This window comes from Corvus cornix, chromosome 7, assembly GCF_000738735.6.
Source record: "Corvus cornix cornix isolate S_Up_H32 chromosome 7, ASM73873v5, whole genome shotgun sequence".
Lineage (NCBI taxonomy): Eukaryota > Metazoa > Chordata > Aves > Passeriformes > Corvidae > Corvus > Corvus cornix.
The window spans coordinates 23042028-23062863 of NC_046337.1; the positions used below are offsets into that span (position 1 = coordinate 23042028).

Consider the following 20836-nt stretch of genomic DNA (forward strand, 5'->3'; position numbering starts at 1 on the left):
ACCAGCAGGGTTTCATTTGAGATGGCAGCCCTGGGTACTTTCTCTGCAGTCAACTCACTTCTTCCAGATGAGGATGACATCAGAGGCAGAGAGAACCAGGATGCCAATTTAAGTGACCATGGAGCTGCTGCTGTGTTTGTTAAGCCTCTCTGATGAAGGACTAGATTTGTTTTGGCACTGCATTTCGGAAGACTCTAAAGAGCAGACAATAATCTAAACCACAGACTGTCAAGCTCTTGTTAGGCTTTTCTCACCAGTCCTAGAACAAGTATGACTCACCAGCAAACAGCACACACACTTAAGTGAATCTTCAGCACAGTACAGGGAATGCATGTAGGGTGCATAGCTCTTTTCAAGGTTTCGGGGCTTTTATCTTTCTACTCTATGTCTGTGCAAATGAACTGGTGTCTTCATTTGCAAAGTACATGTAAAAGTGTATCACCTGCTATTTTTCCAAAAAGTTACCAATTACACAACATAGTGTAATAGTGATGGCTGTAAATAAGGTATTCTAATATTGTTTGTATCAAACCGAAAAATCTCCAAAATCAGTCTGTTCAACTGAGCCACTGATGCTGGGGTAACAAAACGCATTTTGACATTGAACATCTTTTTCTCATGCCTGTGGCTGTCATCTAATTCTGCACTTAAACAATGAATTGGCTGCAACATCCCTAACATCAAAAGGAGAAAAGAAATTTGGCAGTGGGAAACAATAATTAAATGTGGAAAATTCACTTCTATTTGTTATTAGTGTTGTGCTTTTAACACTGTGGTCAGACATATAAAAGAAAACCCTGAGAATTTGCCACAAAAAACAAAACCAGAAGAACTTTGCAATATAATACTGCATTTTAGATACTGCAAAATATAAACTTGGTTACAGCTCGAGAGCATTAAAAACTCCTCAAATCTTAAATATTTTATTTGCTATTAACTTCCTGAAAATAACTAAGAGTACATAAAAATGATGCTAGCATCTACTTAATTCTAATTGAAAACATAAGTCTTTGTTTCCTATTGACTCAAGACAGCAGTGCCACCAAGAGACATTTCATTATACAATATAGTCTTGTTGTTTTGTAAAAAAAACTCCAACAGATTATTTTAATTGCTTTGCACAATACTAAGAGAGGAAAGACTCTTGCAAACAAGAGCCAGACTCAAATGATACTGACATTTCTCTGAGAGGGTTTTGGGGGTAGGAAAAAGACTGCTGTTTTACATTTTCATTTTCTAACCATTCTGAAGCTGCTGATCGTCAGAAACTGTAATATCAACATAAGCTGCATATAGGTCTTTCACCAGCTACTTACCAGACTTTTCTGCACAAGTCACCTCAATACCCAGGCTACCCCAGTTTTCTTCTCTTATTCTGTAAAGGCTTTCTCAGTTTTCACCTGCCTCCTTTTCCTTACAAATATCTATGTTGATATTACGATTAAAAAAACCTACTTGCTAATCCTGCAAGACAGTTCTCCTGAAAGTATGTGTTCTCTTGCTTCCCAGAGGTATATCATGCTCTCTAGTTTTCCAACTGAGTGAAAAAAACTTAAAAGCATGGGTTTTGAAATAACAGTACATGGACTGCCAGGCCTCATTAAATCCAAGATCTATTACAGGGCAAAATGATGGTTATGTTCTCATTTACTTTTCCGTAAAATCTACATGTCAGAACCCATTCAATGTACTCGTGAAGAGTTCTAACATACAGGCTTATAACAGTGATATAAATACTAGGAAAAAAATTAAAATGACAATTTGCTGATGTTTAGATAATATTTGGAAGTCACTGAATGGAAGCATCAGTACTAGCATCAAATATTTGTATATTAAAATATTTATATAATACACAATTCACATGTACACAGTTGTTTTGCTAGTTGAATGTATGAAAATCAAATGTAGGTCCATGATAAAAGCTGCATTTTAAACAAAATTCCCTTTACAAGGACAGTACTAAAAATGAAGTGCTAAATACCCTGTTCAGGGAAGGTTTAATTCGCATGTAGTTAGCTACTAAGGCATACATTGTTAATAAATCAATTTTAAACATCCAAGATTCTCAAAAATCAAAAGTAATTCAGAAGCAACCTATTGTTACACAAGTTTAGATAGCTTCTAAAGAAGGAATTTAAGAAGTACTGGATAACTTCAGATAAAGTACCATCCAAAAATTGAGTTATATTTAAAGTCAGTTAATTCAAACTAAATCACTATGCCGAATCAGTTACACAAACACCTTGCAGAAACAGAAATTAAGAGTCAATTAATTTTATGGAGAAAAAAAAAGGGTGTATAACATCAACTGCATTTGAATCAATCTAAAGAGCTTTTTGGAGGAAAAGTTTGCCTCTAACTACACTTCCACAAAAATGAGATTCAATGCTATTTTAATACATAAAAGAGTAGTTCTCTATTACATGCTTAAAGGAGATTCCATTTCTCTCTCCTGGGCTGACAGAGTTGCAGTTCTGTTCCTCCCCAGTTTGCTGCCCTCTGCCATTCTCTTCCCCAGTCACACTTTGGCTTTGTGCACATTTTCCCTCCAAGGTCAGCTGAATACATTTGCCTTCAACAGCACCATTTCCTATTTTCCCTGCTGTCTTTAATTCAAGTTCCTTCTTTGCAGATACTTCTACTTTCCTGCCTTTTGAGCTTACTTTACCCTCCAAATTCCACCTGACATATACATACCTGGTGTTCCTTCCCATCCTCTTTGTCCTTTCATGGGTATTTGCAAGTCTCAAATATTTTAGAATAATAGATTTGTATATGCATAATTTCCTCTAAAGTAAAATTTCTTTTGAATATGCTACAGGCATTTATTCCAAGGAAAGTACTAAGAGAAGATCTTGATTTGTAGAGTCAGCAGCCTTAGGAGTATCTCTGTGATAGTTTCCCCCCCAAACTAATTCTTACAGGTCAAGTTTTCAAAAATTAAAAAAGTCTTTCTACTGAAATCTACTACATGAAAAAGTTCTGCATAAGATTAAGTTGAAGTTTCAGCCAGAAGAACTGACACATTTACAGAACAGGTTTTCTATTTTTTTTCCTTTCTTATTTCTATTACATTTTCTATTGCAAACAACAAAAATGTACACTTTATCTTATGCACTTCTAAAAAAATTGTTAACACAAATTATGTGCTATTTACTGATTTAGATTAAGTCTCTCTAGACAAGTCTACTGAATTAGAGAAAAAATTTAGAAAGCATGCAAAAGTAAAGGTAATCTTACTTTTTCATCATCATCAGAAAAAGGGGCACCTCCTGGAGTCTTATTTATTGCTTGGGCAACACCAATAATCTCTCCATCACTGTTTCTTATGGGCATGCACAAGAGTGACTTTGTCTTGTATCCCGTCAGTTTGTCAATCTCATCATTAAAGCGTCGATCCTTCAAAAGAAAATAAGGAAGCATTAACATACATTTCATATATCTAAGCTTTCTTCAGACAGCAAAGTACTTTTCTTGATGTCCGATATGGTATTTTTCAGTAGCATTATGCTGTCGCTTCTCTGTTACCAGCCTATTCTTTATTAGCTGTTTCTCCTCACTTTTCTCAGGGGATCAGTACAAGGCTTACCATTACACAGCACATTCACAGAAGTCCCACATTTATATGTCAGTTAGAAGAATGTCAGCCAAGGCTGATACCTGCCATTAGTAACGTGATCATCCGTACGCACTTCTGCTAGGCCCTGCTGCCGTTTCACACCCATATTCTGCAGATGCTCACAGTGTCTCTGTCAAGTTAATGGAGACTCTTTTTTGGCCCCATTTCTGTCTGTTCAAGCAAGACTGGTTATGTGGACTAGTATTGCAATGTAGTACAAACACGTTCTCAAAGAAATACAGTAAAAACCTCAGCTCTTTCTGGAAACTAAGTACAGGAATGTCCCTGTTCAAAAAAAAGCACTGTGCAGCAATCCATTCTCTGGAACAGTAAAGCCCAAAGTGCAGATCATAAAGTAACTCAAAGGAGGCTGAAAAGTTAGGAGGTAGTGCTGACATCACTTTTGTTCATCTTGGTAGAGCATAGTCTTCAACAGATCTTCTATCAGCCAGAGAGGAAATTACTGCTTTTCAGCAGCTCGGTTCCTCCAGGGTGAAGAGCATTTGTGCTTCAGACAATAGTTATAGCCAGTTCAGACTCTATTAACAGGAGGGAACTAAGCTGTTGTACAAAATTAAGCACAACTTTTTGTTTTCAAAAGTTTAAACAATACTGGCTGTGAAAAAATGCCCATATTGTCTCAAGTCATGAAAACAATCCACGCAGTCCTTAATTTGATTGTGATAAGGATTTCATTAAAATTTTACTGATACTAAAACCTGACCATTTTTTTTCTTGACAATTTTATATCGATTTCTATTTCCCTGTTGCAAATTCCAGATGCTATCAAAATAGTCTCTTCTAGTCACCTTGAGACATGATTTAGAAATGCTCTATTCTTACCCATTATAAAGATTAACATATACATTTGGCTACTTTATTACCTATTGCACATTTTCCAACATTTCAACCACAAGGAATTAATACCAAACATACCCAACAAATTCTTTGGGAGAACCAGAACTCCCATGATGGATGTTTTTTAATAACAGCATCAAGAACACAAATCTGTCTGATCTTGTCATCTTTCCATATGCTTCTAAACACTTTTATATCAACTTCAATAGAAGCTGAACTTTTCTGCACAGGTAGAGAATCCTGCCTAGAAAGATACGGTTCTTCTACAACAGAAGAAAGGAAAATGCAGTGCAATTATCACACAGTAGGCTTCGCTAATGAATAAATTAAACATTTCTTCCAGTACTTCCTGATAATGTCTGAACTACTATTTGGAATTAGCAATTGTTGCTGAAATATTGATAATGTATTTTGTGCTACTGAAGTCAGTCCCTGCTCTATTTATTTTGCACCAAGAAAAACAGAATACATGGGGAGAACACTGAAACAACAGTGTGCCTTGAGCAGCAATACTGTTGTTGATTGATACCTAGTGGGCCTTACAAAAAAGTAAACCTTCAAGGGGCAGTTTAACTGAAAGAAACAGCTGTTGGTCACACCAAAAGTGAGTTGAGATTTCCTTATCTGGATACACTCCATACAACTGGGACATGTAATCATTGCCTTTTCAACAGGCCTCAAGATTAACATAAAAACATGCTGCTTGATCTGCAGGGTGTGGTGGTACACAGGAGAGGGGCTGGTGAACCTGTCTGAATGAGATCCAGCTGTATCAGCCCTACAGCTGCCAGTGCTGGCAACACTTAGCAGTGATGAGCTATGGAGCAAGTGTTCCTCAATGGATGCTATGGAGTAGTAGAGACACAGGAGGGATTAACAGTCTGAAAAGTGCTGGTGTTTCCTTTAATGTACACCTCGCTCCTGCTGCATTGCTTCTCTTTTCAGGCAGATCATGGAAGTTTCCTGTTTGTGTCTCTCCCTGGAACCTCTACAATAGGAGGAAGCAAGTATCAGATTATATCCACTGATGCTAGAGAACCAGATGACTTTTTGCAGAAGGGTATAAAACATCTTGGAGTTGAAACTAAAGGTACAGTAGTCTAAGAAAGTTAATGCATTTAATCAGAAAAATTAGCTGTTATCGAGAAAAAACTCACTGACTTGGTGAAAGCTGAGAATCATCAAGATGTGAAGTGAACTATCCCTCATCTTTTGTGGAAAAGCATGCCAGAATTTCATTTGGATGACACTGGAGAAAGTGATGAGGAGAGATAAGTGAACAAAATAAAATGCTGCTCCTGGCAACATTGCTATTGCTGGACCATGCAATATGCATAGAGAACAGAATGACTGGATGACCTGCATTATGTTCCAAACCTCTTATCCCCACACTCTCTTCTTTCATCAAGTATTGTCACAATAGGACATACATGGCAGGATCTAACAGAGAAGTTTTACTGAGTTTAACAGTACCAATAAAAATCTCAACATCCAAGTGTGAACTGTGATGGCCAAGAAGCTTGGACAAAATTTATACCTCCCTCTCCTCACAGGGTAGTAACCTTGAGCAAGGAGGCCTGTTTAGCAGCTGATAACAAAGCTGGTAAATCAGAGAGAAGCTCTTTGTCAGATTGCAAACATTTTGAAATATAAACTGTATTATCCCCACATGTTGGAAAAGCCTGCAACACGACGGGGTCCTCATTTGTACCAGGCTCCTGGGTAGTAAGAATTATCAGTGTTTATGACAGCAATGCAGCACTTGCTTTTAAGTTTTTTACAATTAAGTTATATATTCAGAAATCAGGGGCAGACTAAACAAAAACTTCTGAGAGAGACTTCACCATAATTCTAAGTGTACTTACAGTATTTTCATGCAAGAATGCTCATGAATTAAAGTCTTCCACTGACTGTTCAAAACATTACTAAAACCAAACATACCTGGTTTTACTGCTTCTATATAATGAGTTTTCTACATAGAGATATTAAAAATGTGAAGGCTGAGGCACTTTTAACTGGAATTTTACATCTGCCATCAAGAAAAAGTTACTCTGTAGGACAAACCATATCCTAGCCTTAAGGATATTTATTGATTGTAAATGTTACCCTGTGAAAGGTGATAATCAAGTAAAGACACAGAAGAGAGCAAGTTTGATCCATCAATACAAGAGCTGGTATTTCAGTTACCTGCACAGAAACAATGTAGTCCCAGTTTTCTGGACAAATTTGAAGATTGCCAGTGAATGAAACCAGACAAATATCTTCAAGGTTTTATTCTGTATAAGACCAGATTAAGGTACAGAAAGGTTTTTTTTTCCATTAGGATTCTAGAATCATATATTATCAGAATCTCAACTTTCAACTAAAGTTTTGGCTTCTGAGCAGTTTCCCCAACTGCCTTTTGGTGTTGATTTTCTGTTACAGTAGGTAACAGAAAATTACAGTAGGTAGTTCATACGTTGTTAGCAAACATACAAGTTTCACTGGGTTTTTCTGTCTTTTTCAAATGTAGGGTAACTCTTTGAACTTGAAAAGAAAACAAGTCTTTTTATAACCTTATCAAAATGAATACATTTTATGTAAGCATTATTACCATGACTTAGAAAAACAGAAAAAAGTATAACCCTAACCCAAGTTAGCTAAGACTCAAATATTATAATGGAGGATGAAATCTGCTTCCCAACATTTCCAGGAATTAAGTCTTCATGACAAAGCCACTTCCTCTTTGTCCAATATCTAAGGAAAAGTGTTTAACCTACTGAAATGCACCAAATGCTTCAGCCAAAGCTGACAGCTAAAAGAGAAAGCCATTTCTGATTTTATGATTTGAAAACACTTTTCAAATCTTTTTATCACGCAGAAGAGAACACTACAAAAAAATGTTCAATTAACAGGCCTGGCCTATTATATTTTACCATTTACTGCACCATTTTTTGTTGTTGCTTTGTTTTTTTCTTTAGAAAGGGCTCTATTAAAAAGCATACAAACTTGCATCAAAATGTCCCGGATGATAGTGTATTTAAATTACTGATTAAGTTGCTAAGTTGTATCAAAAATAACTAATACAAGTAGTATGACAATATTGTTAATACCTGAGTATTACTGTAGTACCAAACTGCATGGGATAGACAAGTTTGAGTGAATTTATAGAAAGCTGTCCTCTAAGAGCCTTTACAAAAATAAAGAAATTGAAGTTGGAAGATTTCATAATTCAATTCACTTTCTTAATCACGCTTCCTGTAAGTATAATACATAAGCTTTTATAGAAAGCAAAAAGAGCAAGAAACGAAAAAGAGCAATCTAAAAGACAGCAGGTTCTCCAGATTCAAAGCTTAACATTAAAAAAGCTAAATACAAATAAAAAAAATTAAGGCACGCACTCTGTTTTAGACACACTTTTCTAAAAATCCCATATGGTGCAAATTACATTGTGAATAAACAGGAAACAAAACCCAAGCAATGAACCACTAAAGGAGATATGGGGAAACCTTGTAGACAAGAAACTCACACACAAAACACAAGTAATAAAGCAATCTCTGAAGAGACTTCCCTGTAAGGACTGCTCAGCTACTCCTGTCATCTCCCCCAAAATCCCCAGAGACAAAAGCAGCAGGAGAACAAACTAGTACCAGGCAGCAGCATAGCAAACCTAATTCTCCCAAGTAAATAAGCACAATCCAGTTATATTTTGACTATTTATACCGTGACAGCAATATTTCTTATAAGATAAAATTACTACAACAGATAGGACACATGAAACAGCTCAGCCAACTCTTACTTCTTTACTCCCAAAACAATTCTTATAAAAGGAAAGAACATTGATTCTCAAAAATTTTTAAGTTCCAGATTTAAAACTAAGACCATATATAGTCTGAATTTATAAAGTAGCTTACTTCGAGAAAACAAAAAATGTGTTGATTTGCAACAATGCAATACTAAAAGTTTTTTGGTGTTTTTTTTACCCCCCTGCATATGTCAGGAGTTTGGGGCTTTGTTTAGTTTGATTGATGGGAGTGTCTCATATGATTTTTACTCTTTTTCTGACCACTGTTTCATTTATTAGTTTGACAACTGACATTAGTAACAATGCATATTTGTCTAATTATGACTTGCACATAATTAATGTGAAAAAAAATCACATAATATTCTTGAAGAGGAGTAAATGACTGCATAAGCACTAGCAAGTCTGCAAACATGAGTGCCTAGCTAATAAGCATAATTACAGTTCACGCTTCATAGTCGGAACTGATCAGGAGTAGGGGTCAGAAAATATTCCTCTGTAGGACATCACCCAGATCCATCACATAAGGTTTTTGTTTTCTTCCTTCAAAACTAACTCCAGTTAGATCACCAATAGCATGACAGTGAGTCAAGCTGTGGTCTTATGTACAGCAGATTCTGTACACTTCTAGTCTGATTGTATCACTATTAAAGAAATTGTTTACAAAGAAAAATATTTTCCATCTGATTTTCAATATTTAGAGATGACACCTGGTTACTCCATCATAGTGGTTCTCTCTCTCCTCCTGTACCAGCCCTGACTGATGCTGCACTGGGCACCAACTATAACCATGCCCATGTTCCCATCTTGTTCCAACGTTTCTTTGGGACACAGCTTAGTGCTGACCTCCTAAATAGTCATGATTCTTTAAACAAGACATATACACACAGGTGGCTTTAAAAAGCTAATACTCCTCTGAGCAAAGAAACCAACAAGACTCCTGGGTGTTTCAAGAGAAATCTGTGTATGGGTTTAAACCTAGCACCTGCTAGAGATTACTCAGGTGGGCAACACAGTTTCAAGTGTTACAGCAGCAGTGTAATAGGATTCTTGAATAAGAAATTAAAAGTATCTTATTGTTCCAAAGCAGTAGTGTTTGTTATTAACAAAGCAGCACTCATTTTTAAGTGTGCAGTGTAGAGACATGAAGCTCAGACTGCACAGAGTTGCTGTTGCCCTGTTAACTCATAACTGCTGAGCCATTACTTTCAGTCATTTATTTTTCATAGTTTGTTTTTGTTGTTTTAGAAAAGTAAAACAAATTAACTTGCATAATGATGCATGTATACTTCTTAAATTTGTTATTCTATAGAAAAGATATGCAATAGCATATAACTGTAAATAACCAAAATGAAATATCCATTTGTTTGGAAAAATTGAAAGCCAATCAAGCAGAACACCAAAATCATTTACCTCACAAAACTACAGCTTTACTCAGTCTTGTGCCTGTAACAGGACTTCAGCTAAAATTTGAAGGGCCAAATCTTTCAGTTTTTTCTCCTAGTCACTGACCTGCTCTCATCAAATATATATATACTGCCTTCTCATGAGGAACTATATGCCACAGAGTGTCACCAGTTTCACATCTGTTCTACAAAGACATTCTAGAACGTCTGAGGTAAAAAAAACCCCTGAAAACATCTGTACTCTTAAGAGAGATGGATCAGCCAAGCAATAAACCAGTTAACGTCTACCAGCTTACCAAAAGGAAAACCACCCCAGCTCTCCAAAAAGCTTTTCCTGCCAAAGCTCTGCAGGGCCAACAGCCCAGGGATCTGGGACCTGCTGCAGCAAGGAGAGCTGGGCACCAGTGCAGGGACTTGTAGCAAAGAAACACCCCCTGTGCACCCTGAGCACAGCCACTGCTGGCCCACCTTCTACTCATCCTAAACTATCTCAGCATCACATCCATGATGGGCACACCTGGGACAGCAAGCAGGTGGTGAGGATCCATGGAGTAATGACTGAGCAACTCTGGAGGACAGGCCACTGCCTGCCTGGGGGGGAGGCAACCTCACCTGCTCACAGAAGCATGGAGGGAAGGTGTGACTCCTCACGATACCTGAGGGCTGCCACCAGCAGCGTACGCTGCACTGCCCAGCCCTGTCTGTCCTGGGGATCCACAGTAGCAGCACGGGGACATGAAACAACTGAGCCTTTGCTTTGGACAAGTGTCCCTCTACATGTCCCTGGTGTCAGCCACAAGCTCCTGCCTCTGGCAGGCGCCTCCAGAGAGTCATGGTGGTGTGACCTGGGAAGGTCTCAGGACATTTTATGCATCAGTCAGAAACTGCTCCCAAAGAAGAAGACTTATGGAGGAGTGAGGGAGGTGACAGGAGGTGAAGAGATGTCCTCAGCTGCTGCCTTGAGGGCTCTCTGCCCTTCCCTCCCAGGAGCTGCCTCCTATAGAAAGATCCTTCTCTCCCAGACCAGCACCACTGTGACACAAAGGATGAAGAGCATATTCACAGCCACTGGGCTGCAGGCACAGGGATAATTACAGAACCCCTTCATCAATTTACGGACTTGTACTTAGAATTTCAAGTTTTCCTAAATTTAGCATGATGGGCTGGAGTGTCCTTTTCTGCAATGCCCATCAGAGCACCTTAGTTTTTACTGTTGCAGTTATCTCCAATGGTACTCGGAGGTACCATTCCCCAGGGTACTTCCTAGCCATATTTAATGTACAGCAAAGGAAGTTTGGGTTTTACCTTTTTTCTGTATTACATGGAAATTTTAAAGACCACTGTGTATTCTGCTTGCCAGATCTTAGGATCTTTGCTCTTTTAAGAGCAACCTCTGTCCTTGTTAAGAGTCAACACTGAAAAGAATACAGCTGTTGTTGGTGCCACTGCCCAGTGCTGCTGAGTAGAACAGTGATAAGTGCTTCCAGCTGCAGAGCTGAACCTCCCAGGCCACAGGGTTTTAGTACTTTAATTGCTCTTCAAAACTGAGAGAGGCTCGCTGTTAATACTGATGATGACAAACAGCTACCCCGTGTGAGGAAACGTGGCTCATGCCTCTTCTTGACCTTCTACACCCACAGCCAGCCCCACACAACCCTCCCAGGCTCAAAGGTTTGCACCCCTGAGCAGTAACTCCGTGATTCTGTCCCGGCACAGCAGGAGACACTGAATGCTCAGAGCTCACCAGGAGGGCATGAAAAGACAACACCCATGCCTGTACCCAGGTATTCAAGGACGTTTAGAAGTTGCTGTGAAAGGCTGTGTGTGCATTAACTATGTTACACTTGGCCTAGGCTTGAAAGAGGTAACAAGAGAGTCGAGTACAAAGAGAGCTCGATTTGTTTCTTACTTTCCCTGATTTCAGTTGCAGTAACGTAGTTACATTTTCTTTCTGAAGACTTGAGCTGTATTGAAAAATAACTCTGGCCATATTTTATGGCACTTTCTATAAGGTACAAACCCCATGTCTTAGCATGACTCCATTTAATATTTCTTCTCTTTGCTACATGCTTTATTAAAACATCCATCTGGGTAAGCCATTTCTGTCTTCTGTCTTTTAAAGCTACTTTTAAAATTCCAAATGTAACATAAGATGTGCAGAAACTTTATTCAGCTGACACCGGAAAATGGCAGAACACGTTTTTTACCGCTTTCTGATATATGCTTACTATTCTAGAGGGTAATATTTTTTCCACTAGTTAGGAGGATTTAGGATGCTATTAAATTGTTTCCTAATTTTTGCACACCTAAAGGTGTAACAATAGCCAAATACTACCTGTAATTTAAAATGTTTATTATTTAAATACTGCTCTAGAAGATGGAACAAAATTGTAATTATCGGTAATTTTAGCTAAACATCATGGATCTCCTGTGTGAAGAATGGATGACATAAAAAAATCCACAGCTTCAAATAGCAAAAAATCTCAAATTTGTAAACAGCTTCTAAGAACTACAGGCAATGATCTCTGTCTGTGTACTTATAAAAGGCTTAATGGTCTTCATATATGACGACGGAAGCTACATCTGTTCTCTGTCAAAAGGAGCCTCAATGGACATTGAGGCCCCAAATTTCCTTGCCAGTATGACCTGATTCTTCCAACACATGTGCTCAAGATATAGTGCATTATACCCATATGAAAAGGGAGTCAGAAATCCTTCCCAAAATTTACATATGGGGGTGTCCAAGGCCTTATTTTAGAACTTAAAGTGACTGAAACTTTGATTTACAATTCAACTGGATTAATTTCAGGAGAAAGAGTTTTAGACTGGCTTCAAAGTGAAAATGCAAAGAAAGTATCTAATTGCTTTCCTTTCTCAAATTCTCTGTACTGCTAACTGGTGCAGATTAGATCATGCATGTTACAAACTGTTAAAATTATAAACTCACTTTCAGCCAATGACTTTGCAATGTAATAAATAAAGCTTTTAATGCCACGAATGAAATTGTGCAACTTTTGAATGTCATATGACATTCATCTAAACCTTTCCATAAACTATTTGTCAAATTTGCTATTGCTGTGAGCCTCCAGAAGTTTGTTCAGTCAGAGCTGAACTTCATAAATTAAACTACTGTGACATCTTATATGGTCATTGTTTAGTATTAAAAGAAGTGATTATTATACAGTCCTCAATACGTAACATTAATTCCAAACCTTGTATCTATGCATGTTTATTGAATTAAGAAAGATTGTTCACATGAACAGATTTTGAAAGTCCCACTCAACAACAGTAACAGTCACCTGGACTGTGGAAAACCCCTATCCTATTAATGATTTCATTTTTTAGTATTTTTTCTTTTTAGAAAAAGAAATGTGTGATTGAAATACTACACTGATAATGACACAACCAGTCATTTACAAATACTTCCTGAAACAATCAGTCTGATGGGCACAGGGGACTGCCTGCATGGAACACATGACAGCATTTAAATGTGATGTTGATTGCACTGAAGTCCCATTAATGTCAGTCGTAGCTGACAGTTCAAGCAGGCAACCCAATTTGTACTCAGTGGTAGAATTCCAACTGGTATTTGATCAGGCTCTGAGAAAACAGAGATGATTGAATAAATATAAATTTCCCAATACAGTAAACTAGCTAATTGATGATATGGAAGTATGTTTACCTCTTTTTAAACAAGTTAGCTAATTTAAAAAAACAAACAAATTAAGTTTAAATTAATCTAGAAGTTCCTCTGACCTTGTGTAAGGCCTTTTCTTGCCAAACAGTTAGCATCAGTGTAGAAACCCTCTTCAATGGACAAAAAAAATGGTGCTCTGCTGTTACCCCTTTTTCTTCAGCTCCACCTGACAGAGCTTTCTAGTGGTGCTGGTTTTTTACCTGAGAGTTGATTAAACACTTTCACTATCAGTGGCAGAAAATAATATTATCATATTTATTAATTTTTAAAGTGCTCCATTGTGAGCACTACAAGGATCTGAAATGGAACAGCTGTCACCTCTTCACGCACATGGACCTGGGCTTCCGTAGAGCTCTTTATACTGTTAAATTAGAAATGTCTCCTTTTAATGATGCACAATGGATATATATCCTTGCCAAGTAAGAGAAGATAAACTGTACTAACTCAGAAATGTAACTGAAAGCAGGGCCCTGTTTTATTATCAAGCACAACTTTCATTACAGTTGGAAGGTCTTAAGCTTCATTTGCACTAAAGTCAATCGAAGTAGCTCCACTGAAAGTAAGTAAGTTGCATTTGATGTAATTACAGGATGGACTTGGATTAGAACTTGCCCATCTCCTGCAACTAATGTACTTAGGGCTTAAACATACAATGAACTGTATTATTTATAATATTTAAATTGATTTTGAATAAGAGCCAGACAAAAGTGTAATGGGAATGGCAAGTGGATGGATTGCTTTTCACTTTTCCCTGTGGATGAAACAGAAAATAAACTGTTCAAAGAAGCTGGACTTTTTCACAGGGAAGGGAACACAAAGTGAACAAACACCGAAGAAAAACTAGAACAATATATGTCTCTAGGAGTAGAAAACACTGCCCTTCCAGTGGCATTCTCACCTCCAAATAAAAAGGTGGCTGGAGCTATCCAGAGTTAGAAGGAGGGATCAGGTTCCTTCCTAGCCAAACTCAGATATCCTTTATCTGTTTAGTGAGTTTGGACTACTGAGAACATACTGCTTCACCTACAACAGCAGATATTCTGGGAATTGCACAGTTTTACAAGTGCAAGTAACAAAAACAGATTGCAAGAAAAAGTGTAATATGAAAGAAAATGCAAAAAGCGGAAAAAAATAAAGGAAGACAGTTGAATTTTTTTTCAAAGGTGATCCAATACTCATTTTAGTCTGAGCATCTTTACCATTCCCTTTGAAATCTGTGGGTTGGAAACCTCTGTCAGTCTGGATCTCTGAGGTGCCTAGTGTTTTTCAAATACTGCTTGACAAATAAATAAATAAATATTCAGTCCCAAATACATATACCCTGGTTCTTCTTCTTCTGTATTTAAAAAACAAAAATAACCAAATCTTATTTTTCAAGTTTCTTCCTTGTAGGCTGCTGTAAAGCATCATCAATTCTTTAATGTTTATTGTTTTAGTTATTATTGTAGAGTAAAATAAGGCACTGGGCAATGATTACTACTAAAATTCTTCAAGACCTACATCTCCCACCTTTCTAAAGCTCTCCAATATCCTAACTGAGAAAACGTGTCATTTTGTGATTCTTCATTTTCTCAAGAACTCCCAATTGCTGACAGTGTCTTACAGAAAAAAAACACTAGAAACAGACTCCCGGAAAGAGAGGTAAATTTCAAGCCAGCAAACTGAAGGCTCTGGTCTACATTGACACATTCGGGCAAAGGCTCGTCTGTCCCTGCTGAAGCCAGGGGTCAATGTCTGCCTTGAAGCCAGAACTACATTTTCACAATTCACACTGAAGCCTCTAAAGAATTAAAAGGTGGGCAAAGTAATTGTTGGAGAAGAGCAGGACGCTGGCTATTATCACTGCTAGGAATAGGTTTGAAAACATATACCATGTGGGGTGAGTGGGTATGCAAAGGTGAAAATATATGCTCTTTTGAAAGCAGTGAGATTTTTTTCAGCAGCGGACAGCCAGGGAACATTGAGACAGAAATTTAAGAACATTATAATTGGGACTGTCACAAGCATTTTTTTAAAACTTTTTTTCAGCCGGTTCCAAAACATGCTTTGGAAACACAAGAAGCCTCCTATCGCTCCTGCGAAATCCAGAGCACTGCTGCGCCGATTGTAGGGCCCCTTTAGCCCCATGGACCACCCAGGCGGGGCCTCCCCTCCCGCTTTCCCGGCGTCCCGTCGGCACTCGCCCCGCGCAGACCCGCGGCATTCCCGGCCGGGACACGGCGGGGGAGGCTGGCGGCAGGAGGGACACCCCGGGGGGAGGCAGGGCCAGGCGATGGCGGGGGCTCCTCCGCCGCCGCGGGCCGGGGGAGCCTGCCCGGCTCCTACCTGGTAGGCATCGGGAATGTTGACCGTCTCTCCGTGCTCCGCCACGTAGCCGATGATGCCCTTGCCCCAGGGCACCTGCACCTCGTTGCTGTCCTCGGTGGAGCCGCAGGGCAGCAGCGGGGTGCCGGCGTGCACATCGAAGAACTTGGAGACCAGGGTCTTTTTGCCGGCGGAGGTTCCCTCTACGAGGAAGAGGGATCCCCGGTCCGCGTCCACCATGAGGCAGACGAAGATGAGAATCTTGTAGCTGAGGCTGGTGAGGTCCAGGTCATTGGAGATGTCCTTGACCAGTTCCAGGAAGAACTGGCGCTCGTTGTGCTCCTTGAGGTAGCGCTTGTAGTCCAGGGCGGTGGGGGGGTACTGGGGCAGGCTGACGCGGGACTCCAGCAGGGCGCTGAGGATGTGGGCGGTGGTGGGGGGCAAGGAGCTGGCTTTCCGCAGCAGCGCCCGCCGCCGCACGCTGCTCAGCGGCTCCTGCGCTCGGGCGTGCACATGCTCGTCGTAGGTGAGGTTGACGTGGATAGCCTTGGAGCGGGCGAAGCTCTTCCGCAGCTCCTTCTGGGACGCTCGGCGCTGCAGCCCCCCAGGGCTGGGGCCGGGGCCGGGACCGCCGGGACCGCCCGCGCTTCCCCAGCTCCCGGCGGGGCCGTCGCTGCTCTGCCGCTCCTCCGACGGGCCGGCAGCGGGGGCGGCGGGGACGGCAGGCGCTTTAGGGAGCGAGTTCTTCCTCTGCAGCCACTTCTCCACCAGCTCCGGGTGCCTCTCTAGGAAACTTTCCACCGCCGCCACGTCGAGGCCGGCATCGCCGGCGGCTGCCATGGTGCCGGCGGCGGGGGCGGCTCAGGCCTCGGGAGCTCCCTCGCTGGCCATGCCCCGCCGCCGCCACGTGCTGCTGCTGCCGCCCCGACGGCCGCCCCGGAGCACGGGGGATGCCGGCAGCCCCGGCGAGGGGCCGCTTCTGCCCCTTGCCCAGGCCCCTCCTCAGCGGCGCGCCTCCTTCTCGCCTTCTGCTTTCCCTCGCGACCTCCTTTTCCTGCCCACCACTCTTTATTATTATTAGTAGTAGTATTCGTATTTTTTAGGTATTTTTTTGTGCTTCCAGGTTTTCAGCCTTTCTCCAGCTCTGGCCTCGGTTCCCGGTTCTGGGCCGCTCGCTCCCCTGGTGAGTCGGGCAGGCGGTGCCGCCGCGCCTCTGGAGATGCTCTGGGAGCGCTCGGGCAAACCCCTTCTGCCAAGTGCTGTCCAGTGCTGGCGGCGGCTCCTGCGTAAGCCAGCCGGCAGACCACTGAGAAGGAGGGAGGGGAGGACGCGTGAGCCGAGCGGGGGGGCAGGCGGGTAGGAGGGAGAGCTGGCCGGGAGCGCTGGCAAGCCCCGCTGCGGGGGGAGCACTGCCGCCCGCCCGGCAGCAGCCGCCTCGGCAGGGCGGGCGGGGCGCGCAGGGTCCCCGGCGGGAGGACCCCCGGCAGTGGGGAGCTGTGCTAGGGAGCTTCATTCAACAACATCGGGGGAGTGTGCGGGGGGAAAGGGAGGGGCCTTTTGTCTGTGATCCACGTTCGGGGAAGGGACGAACCCCGCCGCGGCTCCCGCCCGCGGTCCGCCGGAGAGGCGGCGGGAGGTAATGGGAGCGCTCCCGTTAAAGAGCTCTCATTTATACCATTATCTGAGCTGCTTCAGTACTTCAGGAGACAGGCAGGAAAACGGAGCCCTTCCAAGAATCCTGAGTGAATTCCGTTTCTTGAATCACTGAGTTGATTTGCGTACAGCCTCACCGCTGCGGAGCCCCGACTCTGCCCGGCGCGCACGGCTCCCGCGGGGTGTGAGGGGCACAGTGGGCTCTGCCCGCCCGGAGCCGCCCAGGGCTTTCTGCCGCAAGCCACTATCCCCCGGGGCAGCTCGGCGGGAGCGGGCGCGCCCAGGCGCTCCTGGGTGTCCGCTCGGGCATCACTGACTGCCAGACGGAAACCGACTGCATCCACAGCCGGCAGACGGACAAGGGTTATTTTTATGCGCACGTGGAGCACTTTTCATTGCTAAATCAATGCCTACGCATAAGCGATTGAAAAAACAGTCATGGATCTTAACACGTGAAAATGTTTTTAATGCGCTCACCAAAGCCTGAATGAAGGCGGCTTCAGAAATTCATGAATGGGAGTTCGGGTGGCTGGGAAAACACACGGGCAAACCTTCAACCAGACGAGATTCCGACCTGCCGGGGACCCTCCCCCTGCAGCAGCCCCTTACGGCGCGGGGTGCGGGCAGTGCTTGCAAGGAGAGGGAGGACTTTTGGGACACGTGTCGATAGCGCAGGCTGGTGCGCGGGTGTGAAGCGAGGAGGAAGGGCTATGTGTGTGTCCCGGGGGACCGCCGCGTCTCTCGCGGCAGTAGGGGTCACCCTCGGGGACTCCGTGCAGATGCTTCGGCTTGTGCAGCTCGGAGACTGCTTAGGAAGCCACGGACAAAGGGTTTCGACTCCCAGTCTCGGTGCCCGCGCTGTTGCAGGCTGAGCAGCAGTTCTCTCGCCGCCGCGGGTCCCCGTGCTGGGTTCCCGTGCTGGGTCCCCGTGCTTGCCCCCGCGCTCGGCGTGGTTTCATTCAGTTCTCCGGCTCTCCCCGCCGCGCAGGGATGCTGCCGCAGGAGGACGAGCGCTCCATTGAGAAACCGCGCCGCCGCCAGCCCACATCGGCAATAGGGCAGCGGGGGCGGCGCGCAGGCGTGCGGGCAGCCGGGGCGGGGGCGCAGCCCCCGGCAGCAGCCCCCGGCGCTCGGGGGCCGGAAGAGGGAGCCGGAGGAGGGAGCCGGGAGCTAGCCCGGCCCTGGGCGGTGCGCGGCGGCCGGGAAGGGCCGCTCTGGGCCCGCCGCACCGTGCCCCGCCCGACTTGCGGAGGGCGCCCGGCTGCAGAACCCGCGGCGAGTGGGCTGCGGGGCGAGGGGGCGGAAGGCGGGAGGTCGGAGAACACGGTCTAGGGGAGTCGTGCCCGAGCTGCTCGCACCTCTAAAGAAGCCGAGCTCTTTCCATACAGGTAGCTTGGGCGAGGGCAAGGCTGTGTAAGCCTTTCCGAGCGCGCTGCCGGAGCTGTGACGCAAAGGGGTTTCACAGGCGGCGGCGGGCGCAGCCCCTCGGGCTGAGCCGCCGCTGTCACAGGGCCGGTGGCGGTCCCGGAGTCCCCTCGCCGCCCCGGGGCTGCCGCTGAGCCGCCCCCGGCGGTGCTGCCCCGAGCCCGAGCTGCATTTGCGGTTTTGCAGCGCTGGCACAAACACTCCACTTGCACAAAGAAATCGCATGAGCTGCTGGAGGCCAGCCCGGCGCGTACCCCCAGCTCTCAAGCGAAGAAGACCTTGGGTGCGAAATAATTGTATGCAAATAATTCTTACCATCTCACTGTGGTAAGGTTTGGTTTGAGCACGCCCACCAATGTTTACTACAAAATGGCTACTGTGTGTGTATGTATGTTCTCTATGTAAACACTAAAAACAACTTAGTGTTTCTGTAAGTCTAGGTATAAACTAGGCCCTTGATAGTCTTGCGGCATCTTTAGCTTATTTGCTGGGATTTTATGCATAGGATTTGATTACATCAGAAATCTGCATATTGACAGTCTCTCAAACAGCAGGTAAGACTGAAGAAAGTAAATCTGTAGTTGTCTCCATTGCATGAAATACATAGTGAACAATTTACTGTAGCAGTTTAATTGTAAAGAACTGTGGAACCCAAAATCCGTGTAAAGATGAAATGTGACAAAGATGATTACATTGATTTGACTGTTGTGTAACTTGCACAGGCTTTGGACATGCTGTCAGGATAAAAACTGGTTCAGAAGCCTGGCCTGGTGTGCATTGATGGATATTAGGAGAAAACTGGGGGTCTCTGTTCTGTCTGCAGGGCGAGTTAAACAAGCACAGCGTACACTGGGCTGCAGCCTCATGTGTTGGCCTGAGATAGATTAGTGTCAGCCTTTTGTGGGAGGGCAAAAATAGGAAAATGGATTTTGTCAATGCCATGGGATTTTGCTGCCTTTGTAATTTTATAGGTATGCTGCAGTGAGGTACAGGCAGCTTACATTTGATGCATCTGAGGTATGATGCACCTTTTGTCAGCAGGGATGCAAAATGCCAACTCAGACAGCAGTGCAGGCTTTAGCCAGTTCCACCTGGTTTCCTTGGGTACAACATACAGAAATGCCCTAAGATGCCCTAAAAGAATCAGAAGGAGAAATGTCAGTGCATTTCTCAGGCATAGTGTGTTTCTCTGTTCAGAAGGGCAGTGGAATAGCACTCCTCAAAACGCAATTGGGAAAACCACTTGAGAAAAATTTGTCGTTTGGGGAGATGCTTTATTACTCTAAACAGTCTGAAAAGGGGAAGTAGTCCAGTAGAATCCAGGAGAATGGGAGCATAAATGATGTATAATATAAAATTCACAAGGTATACTTTGTGTCACTTTAATAACTAAAATAGAAATCCTTTTTGCATCATGGAGAGTTGCAGTTCTTTGCATCACTTCATGTACAACTGCTTACTGCTTCTAAACTATGTGAATATCTTTGTAATTCCAATATCCAGAAGATCCAAATATAATTCATGCCGTTTTTTAAAATGAGCATGAGAGTGACATGAAATTTCTCAAGGCTGTGCTCCATTGAAGGACATTAGAAAAAGGGTTGTCAATAGCCACTTCCTGGATCTCTTGACAGAAGTAGAAAAAAACATTATTGTTTCCTTCCAAACCTGCTAAAAGCTGTGTCTTTCAACAGAAGCCTGCTCTTGTACTGAAGACTACTGGAATACCTGTAATGACATGTTCACATTTCTCTTCTGTCCTCCAGAGCTGACTCTTCCCATTGTCTAAATGTAATTTATATATCACTTCGCTTTCTTTTAAAAACTTGTAGTAACATCGGTATGATTTGTTCACTACAATTTTAATGGGAAAAAATAGTTACTATATGCTGATGATACATTGAAGGAAATTCCAGTATAAAGTGAATGTCACAAAACGTTTCGTAGAAATCACAGAAAAAAAAAAGTCGTACAATTCTAAAGCACTTTAGTAACCAGAAAAAAACCCAAACGACAGGACACAGAACTGTATTTGTAATTCATAGCTCGATTCAAATAATATAATTTATATTCAAATAATAGAAATAAACCCA

General features: G+C 42.9%; 1 protein-coding gene and 1 long non-coding RNA gene across 5 annotated transcripts in view; one reads left to right on the top strand and one right to left on the bottom strand.

Moving 5' to 3' along the window:
- The window catches only part of LOC109145663, a 108132-nt gene extending 93456 nt beyond the window's left edge, over nucleotides 1-14676 (top strand). For all 3 annotated transcript variants that reach the window (XR_002047217.3, XR_005602360.1, XR_005602359.1), the window contains one exon: nucleotides 5423-14676. This is a non-coding gene — a long non-coding RNA (uncharacterized LOC109145663). The remainder of the gene's footprint in view (nucleotides 1-5422) is intronic.
- PDE11A (phosphodiesterase 11A) overlaps nucleotides 1-17017 on the bottom strand; it is a 117713-nt gene extending 100696 nt beyond the window's left edge. The window contains exons 1-2 of one of the 2 annotated variants that reach the window (XM_039555242.1): nucleotides 15687-17017; nucleotides 3241-3399 (exon numbers count right to left, since the gene is read on the bottom strand). In XM_039555242.1, coding sequence (XP_039411176.1) covers nucleotides 3241-3399; nucleotides 15687-16505 — 978 coding nt within the window. In that variant the 5' untranslated portion in view covers nucleotides 16506-17017. Of the gene's footprint in view, nucleotides 1-3240; nucleotides 3400-15686 lie in introns of those variants that run through there. The other variant, XM_019290330.3, reaches the window with a different exon arrangement.
- Between the last annotated feature and the right edge of the window lie 3819 nt (nucleotides 17018-20836).